The following is a 13,204-nucleotide window of genomic DNA, read 5'->3' on the forward strand; positions in this document are numbered from 1 at the left end:
ACTGAGCAATGGGCCTACCCTGTCCTTGGTCTTCTTTTTGCTTCTAATATATTTAGTCTTCTTGTTTCCCTTTATGTCTCATGGACTAATCTTTAATTTTATGTCTTTTCTCCATTTGTAAGCAGTTTAATTGTTTACCCTTGCGGGGAACTCAGCTGGGGCAGGGGATAGGGGAGGGGTAGGTCATCTGGGGGTTACAAGAAGGGGTCTATTGGGTGTAGCATGGGAGTTGGGGGAGAGGAAAACTCTATCAGCCCACGGAGATGTGCCTGACTGGTGCACAGGGCTTAGGAACCCACCTGCTTGTACGCTGACCCCAATACAAGCCTCAGTCTCAGCATTTGAGACTGTGCCCTGCTGCTTTCTGCCTAAAGGAGCAGAACCACGGGCCGGGCTGAGGGGAAACCCCTCACACTGACCCTTTCAGGTCCCAGGACCACTTGAGCTCCCTGTTAAATATCCCTTCCGGGCCCAGCTCCCAGTGGAACGGCCCCACCCTCATTCCACTTTTAGCCACCAGGCAGTGGTGGGTGTGACTGTCTGAACCAGGGTCTGTCGCATCTGTCAGGGGGTCTGTATCCCTTGTTCGAGCCTGGTGCCACAGGGTCTGAGTGCCTGGTGCTATCTCTGTAGAAACTCCCAGGGGTGGAGAGACACTGTCTGATTTACTCGCCTTCTCTCAGATATTGAAGCTGTCCCTGGTACCCAGAGACTGTTATTCCCTTCCCTGCCCTCCATTTCCCACTTGGCTGCTGTGCCAGGGCTAGCAGAGGGAGGCGATGAAGACAAGCCTGCCATATTTCAATGAACATTAGTTATTACTCACAGTGACCTTGTTTCTGTCCCACAGACACACCCCATGGCAAGCCAGGAACAAGGAAACCAAACGTCTGTCAAAGAATTTATCCTCCTGGGATTTGGGGATCTTCCTGGCCTGCAGGTTCCGCTCTTCCTGCTGTTTCTCGTGATCTACCTGGTGACCATGGCTGGGAACAGTCTCATCGTGTTGTTGTTTGTGGCCGATCGGCACCTTCACACCCCCATGTACTTCTTCCTGGGCAACTTGTCCTGCTTGGAGATCTGCTACAGCTGCACCCTCCTGCCCCGGCTGCTGGCCGGGCTCCTGGCTGGGGACAGGACAATTTCCTTCACAGGGTGTCTCACACAATATTATTTCTTCAGTGCTCTGGTGGCCACAGAATGTCTCCTCCTATCAGTGATGTCCTACGACCGGTATCTAGCCATATGCAACCCGCTGCACTATGCTGCCCAGATGAGTGGCAGGTCTTGCCTCCAGATGGCCGGCGGGTCTTGGATAGGCGGCTTCCTTGCTTGTTGTATAAGCATAGTGTCAATATCCCAGTTAACCTTCTGTGGGCCAAATGGTATCGACCATTTCTTTTGTGACTTTATACCGCTTGCAAAACTCTCCTGCAATCATCCTCTGCTAATGGACATGTTGGCGTTCACAGCCTGCTTGATTTTCGCACTGGTCCCCTTCCTGCTCACCTTGGCGTCCTACGTCTGCATCATCAGCACCATTCTCAGAATCAACTCCACCACTGGGAGGCAAAAGGCCTTTTCCACCTGCTCCTCCCACCTTATCGTGGTGAGTATTTTCTATGGAGCTCTCATGATTGCCTACATGTTCCCGACCACCGACCGCCTGAGCCACTTCAAGAAAGTTCTCTCGGTCTCCTACACTGTCCTGACGCCCCTGGTCAATCCACTCATCTATGCCCTGAGAAACAGGGAGGTCCAGGAGGCCCTGTGCAAAACTTGTAGGGAATTAAGGTTTCCAAGATTATGACCCATTGGGTTGCTTAGGTGAAAATGGAATAGCTGCAGCATGGGCAGGAGTAGGGCCAGAATCAAAGCCTACCAAATATAAGTTTCTATTTCCACTCACTTCTCTGACCTTCTGCCTTGCTGTTGAAGGGTCACATCTCTGGGAGCAATGGGGGTGCAGGCACCTTTTCCAAACCCTTCCTCTGTTATATTTAGGACCAATGACTGATGCCACCAGGGGCATACCAGCAGGCTGCAGGGGACATGAACTGGTGGCTACTCAAAATGAAAATAGCTGGGGAAACTGAGATCAGAGAGAGGTGCAGGTATTGGTCGTGTGCTTTGTGCCTTGGGGCTGGTCTGCACCGAGAGCCAACCCAGCAGGATGCATATGACTGGTCCAAGAAGACAGTACACTGGGTTGGCCAACCCATTCCAGACGAAGAGTCACAATAGCAGAGGAGACAGCATGAAGAGCCAGGACAAAGTTGTTGACAAAAAAAACAAACAAAAAAAACCCACCGTGCTGGGAGAAAATAGGTTAATCTGTTCCAGGGTACAGCGCTCTCTCTCTCTCTCTCTCTCTCTCTCTCTCTGTTTTGCTTTTTCTTTTTTTTTTGTTAACAACTTTTCCTCAGGCCTTTTTTTTGGGGTGGGGGGGGGGGGAGGAGGCGAGCTCAAGGACTTTGCCCTGGCTCTTCATGCTATCACCACTTCTATTAGACCTCACAAAAAATGCACTGGGAAGGGATGAGAGTTGCAAGCTCCAGGAGGGAATGTGGATGCAGGAGGTGTGACGGCGTGTTGGGGGTTCCCCGTCTCCTGCACCCCGAGATGTCACAAACAGACTTCACCAGCCGGTGGAACAGAGGAAGTTTATTGCCTCTCCAGGATACAGCATAGCACAGATGTAGTCTGGTCACAGAACTGGGCTAGGATGCCTCAGGCCCCCTTGAGTTGGGGGGAGACTGGGCCCCTAAACTCCAGCTCCTCTCCCTAGGCTGTCTCCTCCATGCTCTCCCACAGTAACAACTAAATTCCCTTGCAGCCCTGCCCCCCAGCCAGGGCCGCATTCACCTTCCTTTGTTCCTCTCCATGGGGGGTGTCTGGCCATACTGGTTCGACAAGTTTGGCCTTATCTCTGCCTAGCGAGATTTTCCCTGCTGGGTCTTGCTCCAGACAGCAGGGGTCACCACAGCCCAGCAAGTACCCCCACTACGTCACAGTTCTCCCCCCTCCGAGAGCGAACTGAGCAGGGTCACTCCGCTCGTGACCTGGGGAAGTTCGGGCCCCTCGCTACGGGACAGCGCGTCGGCGATGATGTTGGCGCTCCCCTTGACGTGGATCACTTCCATGTCGTAGTCCTGCAGGAGCAGGCTCCACCGCAGCAGCTTGGCGTTCGTCCCTTTCATCTGGTGCAGCCAGGTCAGGGGGCAGTGGTCGGTGAACACCGTGAAACGCCGGCCAAACAGGTACGGCTGCAGCTTTTGCAGGGCCCACACCATGGCCAGGCATTCCCTCTCTACGGTCGCGTAGCTCCGCTCCCGGGGTAGCAGTTTCCTGCTCAGGTACACGATGGGGTGACGTTCCCCTTTCTCGTCCGCCTGCATCAGCACCGCCCCCAGCCCAGTGTCCGAGGCGTCCGTAAACACGATAAAGGGCTTGTCGAAGTCTGGGTTTACCAGCACTGGGGCCTTGGCCAGGGCTTCCTTCAGGGCACAGAGAGCCCTCTGGCACTGCTCCGTCCAGACCACCCTGTCGGGCCTCCCCTTCCTGCACAGCTCTGTGATCGGGGCAGCGATGGAGCTGAAGTTGGGCACAAACCTCCGGTAGTACCCCGCCATCCCAATGAAAGCCTGGACCTGCTTCTTGGTCTGGGGCACAGGCCAGTCCCGGATGGCCTCCACTTTGGCCGGCTCTGGCTTCAAGCAGCCGCTCCCCACCTTATGGCCCAGGTAGGACACTTCGGCCATTCCAACCTTGCACTTTCCAGCCTTTACGGTCAGCCCAGCCTCCCTCAGCCGATCCAGGACCTGGCTGACCTGGGCCACGTGGTCCTCCCAGGACTGGCTGAAGACGCAGATGTCATCGATGTACGCTAGGGCACAGTTCTCCATTCCCCTCAGCAGCTGGTCCACCAGGCGCTGGAAGGTGGCCGGCGCCCCTTTGAGGCCAAAGGGTAGGACCAGGAACTCATAGAGCCCCAGCGGCGTGATGAAAGCCGATTTCAGTCTGGCCTCCTGGTCTAGCGGCACCTGCCAGTAGCCCTTGGTGAGGTCCAGGGTGGTGAGATAGCGAGCTCCCCCCAGCTTGTCCAGGAGCTCGTCGGGCCTTGGCATCGGGTAGGCGTCGGACACCGTGATGGCGTTGAGCTTCCGGTAGTCCACGCAGAACCGGATCGACCCGTCCTTCTTGGGAACCAGCACCACGGGAGAGGCCCAGGGGCTGGAGGACGGCTGGATCACCCCCAGGGCCAACATGTCCTGGACCTCTCTCTCCAGGTCCTGGGCTGTTTTCCCTGTGACTCTGAATGGGGAGCAGCGCACCGGGGGGTGAGTGCCCGTCTGCACCCGGTGGACAGCCAGGTTGGTAAGACCCGGCTTGTTGGAGAACAGCTGCTGGTGGGAGCGCAGCACCTCCCAGATCTCGGCCTGCTGGGCCGGGGTGAGCTGGTCCGAGAGGGAAATTGACTCCAGCGAAGAGTCCTCTCCGGTCCCAGGGAACAGGCCCACCAGGGGATCCTCCCCCTGCTCCTCCCAGGGCTTACACACGGCCAGCACCAAGTTCTCCCTGTCCCAGTACGGCTTCATCATGTTAACATGATATACCCGCTGGCCGCGCGTCCGGCCCGTCAGCTCCACCACGTAGTTCACCTCGTTCAGCTGCTTAACCACCTTGAAGGGGCCGTCCCAGGCGGCTTGCAGCTTGTTCTTCCGCACGGGGATCAGGACCATCACCTGGTCCCCGGTAGCGTAGGCGCGGGCCCGTGCATTGCGGTCGTACCAGACCTTCTGCTTCCTCTGGGCCCTGCTCAGGTTCTCTCTGGCCAGGCCCATGAGCTCGGCAAGTCTTTCCCGGAATGTCAGGACGTATTCCACGACCGGCTCACCCTCCGGGGAGACCTTCCCCTCCCACTCGTCTTTCAATAAGTCCAGGGGGCCCCTCACTCGCCTCCCATATAACAGCTCGAACGGCGAGAACCCCGTGGACTCCTGGGGCACTTCCCTGTACGCAAACAGCAGGTGGGGTAGGTACTTGTCCCAGTCCTGCGGGTGTTTGTGCATAAAGGTCCGTAGCATCTGCTTCAGAGTCCCATTGAACCTCTCCACCAACCCATTGGTCTGGGGGTGATACGCCGAGGCCCAGGTGTGTTGCACCCCACTCTTCTCCCACAAGCACCGGAGCAGGGCCGACATGAAGTTGGATTCCTGGTCCGTGAGAACCTCCTGGGGAAACCCCACCCTGCTGAAAATGGTCAGCAGTGCGTCTGCCACCGTGTCTGCCTCGATGGAGGGCAGGGCCACGGCCTCGGGGTAGCGGGTGGCGAAGTCCACCACCACCAGGATGTATTTCTTCCCTGTCCGGGTCGCTCTGTTGAAGGGCCCCACAATATCCATCGCCACCTTCTGGAAAGGCTCCTCTATGATGGGCAGGGGTCTCAATGCAGCTTTCTTCCTGTCTTGGGCCTTCCCCACTCGTTGGCAGGAGTCGCAGGACCGGCAGTACCGCTGGACAGCTGCAAACATCCCCGGCCAATAGAAGTTTTGGAGCAGCCTCAGCCGCGTGCGCCGGATCCCCTGGTGTCCCGAGAACGGGATGTCATGGGCCAGGTGTAGCAGCTTGCGGCGATACCTTTGGGGAACCACCAGCTGCCGCTGGAGCCCCCACTTGCCTACCGTCCCAGGGGAAAGCCATTCCCGGTACAGAAATCCCCTCTCCCACCGGAACTTCTCCTGGCAATCTCCTCCTAGGGGTTGAGCTGCACCCAGGTCAGCCCGGTCCCTCAGGGCCTGCAAGGAGGGATCCGCTCGCACCTCCGCCTGGAATTCAGCGGCTGGGGCTGGGACAGGGCCGTGGTTTCCCCCACTGCCTAGGTCCAACTCTAGGTCTGCTGGGACGGGGCCCTGGGCCCCCTGTTGGGGAACCTCCTCGAGTTCCGGGCCGCAAGCCCCTCGCTTGCTCTGGCTACGGGTGGTGACCAGCGTCCTGTGGGGTCCGTCTGGCCACTCCTCTAGGTCACTCCCCATTAGCACGTCGGTGGGCAAGTGCGGGTGCACCCCCACTTCCTTGGGGCCCTCCTTGGCCTCCCATTTCAGATGCACCCTGGCTACAGGTACCTCAAAGGGGGTGCCGCCTATGCCCCTCAGTGTCAGCTGAGTGTCGGGTAGCATACGGTCTGGGGCCACTATGTCGGGCCGGGCCAGCGTCACCTCCGCCCCCGTGTCCCAGAAACCCGTCACCTTCCTGCCATCCACCTCCAGGGGTACGAGGCAGTCCCTCCGTAGGGGCCGTCCTGCCCCCACCCGGTGCACGGATAAATCTGTCTCCCGAGGGTCAGACCTCCCAGGGGAGGTGCACTGGGCATCCTTCCCCTCTCTCTGAGCTGAGGTTTGCCGGCCAGCCCCTGCCACTGGGGCAGCCTGCCCTTCCTCCCGCCCCAGCCAGTTAACCCTGGAACGTCCCAGGTCATGGGACCTGTTCTTGCGCCTGGTGCATTGAGCCCTCTTGTGGCCTCGTTGCCCACAGCGATGGCAAGTTAGGTTCTGTGGGCCCATTCGGGTCGGCTCTGCCCGGGCCCTGGCTGGTTTTCTGGGGTATCGACGACTGGTCCTGGTCCCTGGGGCTCGCCTCGGAGGTGTCTCTCTCCGTTGCTCCGCCGAGAACCGGTCTCTGCGCGATTCTCTTTCTCTCCGGGACTCCCGTTCACCCCCGGACCGGCTCTCCGTGAACTCATCCGCCAGTCTCCCGGCCTCCTGGGGGTTCTCTGGTCTCCGGTCCTTGAGCCACAGCCTCAGTTTGGGTGGGCACGCTTCATAGAACTGCTCCATCATGACCAGCTTGAGCAGCTTCTCTGCGGTCTGGGCTCCGACTCCCGAGACCCACTTGCGGCAGTATTGCGCCAGGCGGGAGGCCAGGTCCACATAGGTCTCCCGTGGCCCTTTCTGTACCCCCCGGAACTTCTTCCTGTACATCTCGGGAGTCAGCCCGAACTTGTGCAGCAGGGCCTCCTTGACTCGGTTGTAATCCCCTGGCTGTAGGTCCTCCAGCTGACTGAGCACTCCGGCCGCCTCCTGGTTCAGTGCGGGGACGAGCTCCTGCAGCCAGTCAGCTGGGGGGACCTGTTGCAGCCCACAGGCCCTCTCAAAGGAGCTGAGGAACCCGTCTATGTCGCCCACGTCCTTCAATTGGGCCACTGTGAGCCTCTCCAAGCGCCTGGCATCCCCGGGACTCTGGGGCCCATCCACTCTTGGCGCAGCCGGGGCCCCGCAGGTTCTCCGCTCTGCCATGGCCAGCTCATGCTGTCGCTGCCTCTCTCGGTCCTGGCGCTCCTTCTCTCGGTCCTGGCGTTCCTTCTCTCTGTCCTGTACTTCCAATTCCTTCATCCGCAGCTGGATCTCCAGCCGCCGCAGCTCCGCTGGGCTGGCCCCTGCCCTAGATGGGCTACGGCTTGCAGGCCTCCCGGGAGACGCTGTCTCATCTCTCCGGTGGGTCCCAGCGCTCCTCCCCCTCTCTGAGCCTGACACACTCTCAGGGGGGGTCTGGCTGCTTCCCCTGGGGACAAGATCCTGGACCCGTGGCTGGTCATTCTCTTCCAGCTGGGTAATCAGCTGGGCCTTGGTTGCTTTCCGCACCGGCAAGCCCCTCTCTCTGCACAGCCCCACCAGCTCTGCCTTCAAGAGTCGGGCGTAGGCCATCTGCCCGCTGGGCCCCTCGGTGCAGACTCACCAGTCTAGTGCTGCAGCGCCCCACGATTCCCAGGAACCGCTTCGCTCTGTCTCCAGCACGCCTGGCTCCAGGGCTCTTGCTTCTACAGCGCCTTGTCGCTCACCGCTGGGAGCTCCATCCACGGGGTGCAGTGCATCCCACTTCTGACACCAGTGTGACGGCGTGTTGGGGGTTCCCCGTCTCCTGCACCCCGAGATGTCACAAACAGACTTCACCAGCCGGTGGAACAGAGGAAGTTTATTGCCTCTCCAGGATACAGCATAGCACAGATGTAGTCTGGTCACAGAACTGGGCTAGGATGCCTCAGGCCCCCTTGAGTTGGGGGGAGACTGGGCCCCTAAACTCCAGCTCCTCTCCCTAGGCTGTCTCCTCCATGCTCTCCCACAGTAACAACTAAATTCCCTTGCAGCCCTGCCCCCCAGCCAGGGCCGCATTCACCTTCCTTTGTTCCTCTCCATGGGGGGTGTCTGGCCATACTGGTTCGACAAGTTTGGCCTTATCTCTGCCTAGCGAGATTTTCCCTGCTGGGTCTTGCTCCAGACAGCAGGGGTCACCACAGCCCAGCAAGTACCCCCACTACGTCACAGGAGGAAGTAGAGAAGAGGATGCTGGCTCACAGAGGGCACCCCAGGCTGGACAGTGTTGGGGTCAGGGGAAGAGTTGAGGTTGTGTGCAACCCGCAGGCTTGTAGCTGTGAGGGTGCAGGAGTTTGGGCTGGGGTGCATGAGGGGCTCAGGGCAGGGAGGCTTGGAGTATGACGTTCTCAGGACACAGATTTGCAGTGTGTGGATGGTGCAGGAGTGTTGTGGCAGAAGACTGGGGATGTGGGGGTGCAGGAGTTTGGGGATGTGAGAAGCTCAGGACAGAGGGTTCCAGGGTATGATAGGCTCAGGTTTGGAGGGGGGGGGGTGCAGGAGCATTATATGCTGCAGCCAGATGGAGGCTTGGCCCCAACTGGGGGTTTGTTGATCAGGATTCATTTTTAAATAAAATATTATGTCAAACACAAAATGTTCCAGCATTGTCTTTATTTATGAGAAGGGTGGGGAACCTATTTGCGTCAGGGGTCACTGACCCACAGAAAAGTCAGTCAGGACCACACAAGTGAGATGCAAAAAAAAGCCCCTCCAAACTCTCCAAGCCTCACTAATGTGGCCCCAACTCTGCTGGTGGGGTTAGGGGACAGGCTTGTGGGGCAGGGTGCTGGGGCAGGGTACTCATGGGGGAGGGGTGGCAAAGAGTAGGGAACAAAGACAGCAGGGGCCAGTACCTGGAGATTCCGGGTCTCAGGAATCATGCTGGCTGCTCTTCTCTTGCAAGTAGGAATAAGAGATCCTCCGGAATAGGGGCTTTATAAATAGGGCTTTATTCTGGAGGATCGCACCAGTCTGGACGCTCTTTTCCGGCTTTTCCCCAAGCCGGAAAAAAAGCGGCAGCCATGTTTATTTAAATCCAGCGGGGGATATTTAAATCCCCCGCGGATTTCCCTATTCCAAAGTTCTAAATTAGCATGGCTATTCTGAAGAAGGGGCCAGTGTAGACACAGCCTTCATGTTTTGCCAGTCAAAAACTGACTCTTCTCCCCAACACTCCCTTCCTTTGTTCAGCCCCTTCCCTCCACAGATAAGAACCGGTTGGGACACTATGTATGTGACCTCAGGTTCCTCAGGCAACCCCCCTGCTGTGCAGTGCTTACAGGCACAGGTCTTTTCTTCTTATTTCTTTCTCCCTCCTCCCCCTCAAATTCCACCCCAGGCATTCGGGGAGAACTGCCCAGTTGCTCCTCCTCTTTCCATTTCCTTCCCATTGACAGAGAGGTTGGTTGGGGAAAATCTCTTTGCTCTGAACTGATCTGGCCTCCCTGCGCTGTTCATAATCCACTTCCCTTTTTTGTACGAGTCCCCGCTGGACTGTGTCACTGTGTACACCTGTGACGGCGCGTTGGGGTTCCCCGTCTCCTGCACCCCGAAATGGCACAAACAGACCGCACCAGCCAGTGGAATAGAGGAAGTTTATTGCCTCTCCAGGATACAGCACAGCACAGATGGAATCTGGTCACAGAGTTGGTCTAGAAAGCAGAACGGGCTGGAAGTTCCGGCTTCCGAGATCTCTTACCAGCTCTCAGAGGGCAGCGGGTGGGAGCAAATGGTTAGAACAGCACAAGGGAGTTGATGGGGCTTCTCTTCCGAGTGAGGCACCGACTGTATCTGTGACCCGGGCAAGGTCCCTTAAAGGAAGGTTTTTCAAAGGAACTGAACATTCCTATTAAGTTAGGCTGGAGTCTCACAGAAACCTGGCGCCTAACTCCCTCAGGTCCCTGGGAAATTCAAGCTCTGATTTCAGAACACCCCTTCCAGCACCCTCAACCCCCTGCCTTGGAGGATCTGAGTAATGCTGGGTAAATCTTGTAGTATTTAAATACACCCGATTTTCTTTTCTTTCTGCTGTTGCACTTGGCAGCACACTCTGCAGAGCCTAGGTTTGAAGGAGGAATCGAGACCACTGAAAGCAATGGATTTTGAAGGCAATCGATAATTTATTCCGTGAAAACCCCTTAGGCCACTGCCCAGATATACACAAATCTAAAGTAAAATCTCAAAAGCACCTCATAAATTACAAGCCTAAGTCCCATTTTCAAAAGTGACCTTTCATTTTGGAAGCCCTCAGTGACCCAAGAAACTTTGCCCCATTTTTCAAGAGTGATTTTAAGGATTTAGGGCTTTAAATCCCGTTGACTTTACAAGATTTAAGGAAACCTTCTTCCGAGCTCCCCTGTGACTCAGTGCTCAGTTTGGAGGGCATGAAACTCTGGGGAAAATGGCCTATGGGGCCCAAGTTTGAGGCAGGGGTGGTTGGGCAAATACCAGCGTCTGGGCCGGATCTGGTCCTACAGGGCTAACCACTGCTGTATTTACCTGCACCTTTGCAGGTCGGGGGGAATCCGAGCTCCCATTGGCCACGATCGGTCCTTCTCAGCCAATGAGAGCAGCGATCGCTCGTAGCACAGCAGCAGCGGCCCACCAGGGGCTAACTCTGCTGAACCGCTGGTTTTTTTGGTCCACTCTTTTCCTGAGGCCTGTTTTTGTGCTAACGCGCATCACTGGGGTTTATTCTGCCGGTAGGTGCTCCTAGCGCAGGAGTAGGTTCCTGTGTCTTGTGGAGTCAGATTCTCCACTCGCAGGGAGAACTCGTTCTTGGAAGGGGCCACAGAGATGGTGGCTCTTTTGTGAATGTCAGGGAGATAGATGGTGTTTCCATACCTGTCTATCAATGCCAGCCACTCCAGCCCTTTCCCTGGAGGCTGCCTGAGCCAATGCCACCAGTCTGAGCCAGTGGAGAGGGCAGAATCCGAGACAGCGCAGGTCAGACTGAGGGACCCTGAGACCGTCACCTCTCCTGACCCGGACTGGGTCATCTTAAAACCCAAGATGGGGGCTGTCAAGAGAGGGGAAAAGCGTCAATGGAAGAGGTAATAAACCAGAAATGAAGGGTGGTTTTGTCTAAGAGACTCCCAAGGTCCCACTGAGATTGACTGGGAACCGGGCACCTAACTCCTCGACACCCAGCCCAAGTAGAGTTCTCCCCACAGTCAGCCCCCAGATACTCACAGGCCTGGAGGGCTGAGATGAAAACGCAGAACAAGGGCAGGTTCATGGTGTTTCTTCACTGGAAAAAACCCCCACTTCGGCGCAGCGAGTAAGCAGCTCAGTTTCCTAGAACTGACTCTGGTCTTGCCGTTCTGGAGTTTCTCTTTAAAGAGGGACCCGGGGAAGCGGTTTGCCTGCATGTTTCACAGAGTGTCACACCCCGGATGGGGTGGGGCTGAGCAAGAGAAATCGGTCGGTAAATTCCTCCAGAATCTCAGTTCCTTGTTGGTGCATCTGTCCAGGGGGTGAAACTGACTCCCGTGTTGTGTGCAGAGGGACAGCAACATGCTGGGAAAGGGGGGAGGGGTAACGCTCTGACCCGAAATCCCACATCCCCACTGTTTCCTATCGAGACGGGACCAGGTCCCACGTGGGTTTGCTCTTGTGACCGCAACGCCACTGAAAAAACTGAAACTTGCTGGGGCCCCTGCTCCCGCCAGCTGCTCCGAGAGAACAGCGACCCCTGCAGGGTGACTGGGGGTGTCACTGCGCGCGGAATGTGACGCAACCAGGGAATCCGAACCCTCAAGACCTGAGCATCTGGGCTCTAGTGCGGAAGCCCAAGGGGGTGGCCCGCTCCGCCCCTTGCCCGTGTAGACAGAGGGCCCCTGTCTGAGTGTTTGATCTGGAGAAATGCCCCAGCCAGGAAATGGCTCAGATGCTGTGGAGCCGGGAACGGAATTCCCACCCCTAGCACGAGAGCGGGACCTGGGCTCTCCAGTCGGCACCGGATTTGCAGCCTCCGGCTCCGTCTTCCCAGCCAGGAGCGGAAGGCACCGGCCAGTGAGCCCGGCTGCAGTAGCCAGAGCTCGGAGTGACCCTCCCTGCGGCCTTTCCCCGCTCGGAGGAGAGAGGCCCGGACTCGCAGCCCCAGGGGGTCTGGGGCTCGGTGTCAATGGGGGGAGATGGGGTTTGTCCCACAAGTGCTGCGCCTGGCCGGGGGATGGGGATGAAGCCACCAGGCACAGAGACCGCTGGGCGGGAAGCGGCTGCCCTCTGCCGCTCGCACACGCAGCCTGGTTCTCCTCACGGCTGGTTTTAGCGCCGGGTCCGGGAGGTTTCCCCTGACTGTGTGTCTCTGGCGCAGCGATACAGGGCGGTGTCCGCGGGCTGCAGGCCGCTCAGCCGCAGGGACACGTGGCTTGCGGAGGTGTCTCTGGTGATGCTGAGGCGATTTCTAAGAGCGTCGCTGTACGCGGTGTTTCCCGTGTACCAGATAACCCCGACCCATTCCAGCCCCCTCCCCGCCGGCTGGCGGGCCCAGAGCACCCCCACGCTAGTGACTGAGAAGCCAGACACGAGACAGGTCAGAGCGAGGGTCTCCCCGGGCTTCTTAACTCCCCCACTGGACTCCACCAGGCTGACCTGGGACCTGACACCGTCCACACTCACTGCGATGAGCGCTGTAAAGAGCCAGCCCCTCATTGTCCCTGGTGCTGGCGGGGAAAGTTCTCCGGGGACTGACTGGTCACTGCCCAGACCCAGGGGGCTGCGGATTGTCCCTGCGGGTGCAGCCTGGGCAGAGACAAGGACCGATTTAGGCTGGAAACTGTCGGTCCGATTTGCATAGCCCGCTGCTTATAAAAGAGAGACAAACTCCTTCCCTTGTTTATCCGAATCACTCACTCAGGGGACCCGGGCTGCGCTTTCCTTGGTGTTTGTACAGCGCCGGGCGCGCTGAGGTGGGAGCTTCATTGTCCGTTTCCTCCAAGGACAAAGGTTCCTCTGCCTTGAATGACCCCAAATCCCTGGGCCACGCGTTAGAGCCAGCCCAGTAGCTGCTGGCTGGTGTCTCGGAGCTCACGCGAGGGCCGGGATCTGCT

The 13,204-nt window shown here is 57.9% G+C and overlaps 1 protein-coding gene across 1 annotated transcript; it reads left to right on the forward strand.

The window, feature by feature from the left end:
• The first annotated feature begins 859 nt into the window (after nucleotides 1-859).
• Nucleotides 860-1,810, forward strand: LOC142821235 (olfactory receptor 10A7-like). The gene has a single exon (XM_075912081.2). The coding sequence runs from the start codon at nucleotides 860-862 to the stop codon at nucleotides 1,808-1,810; it is 951 nt and encodes a 316-aa protein (XP_075768196.2).
• The last annotated feature ends 11,394 nt before the right edge of the window (nucleotides 1,811-13,204 follow it).

The sequence above is a fragment of the Pelodiscus sinensis genome, chromosome 30 (assembly GCF_052426305.1).
Source record: "Pelodiscus sinensis isolate ZL-2025 chromosome 30, ASM5242630v1, whole genome shotgun sequence".
Classification (NCBI taxonomy): Eukaryota; Metazoa; Chordata; order Testudines; family Trionychidae; genus Pelodiscus; species Pelodiscus sinensis.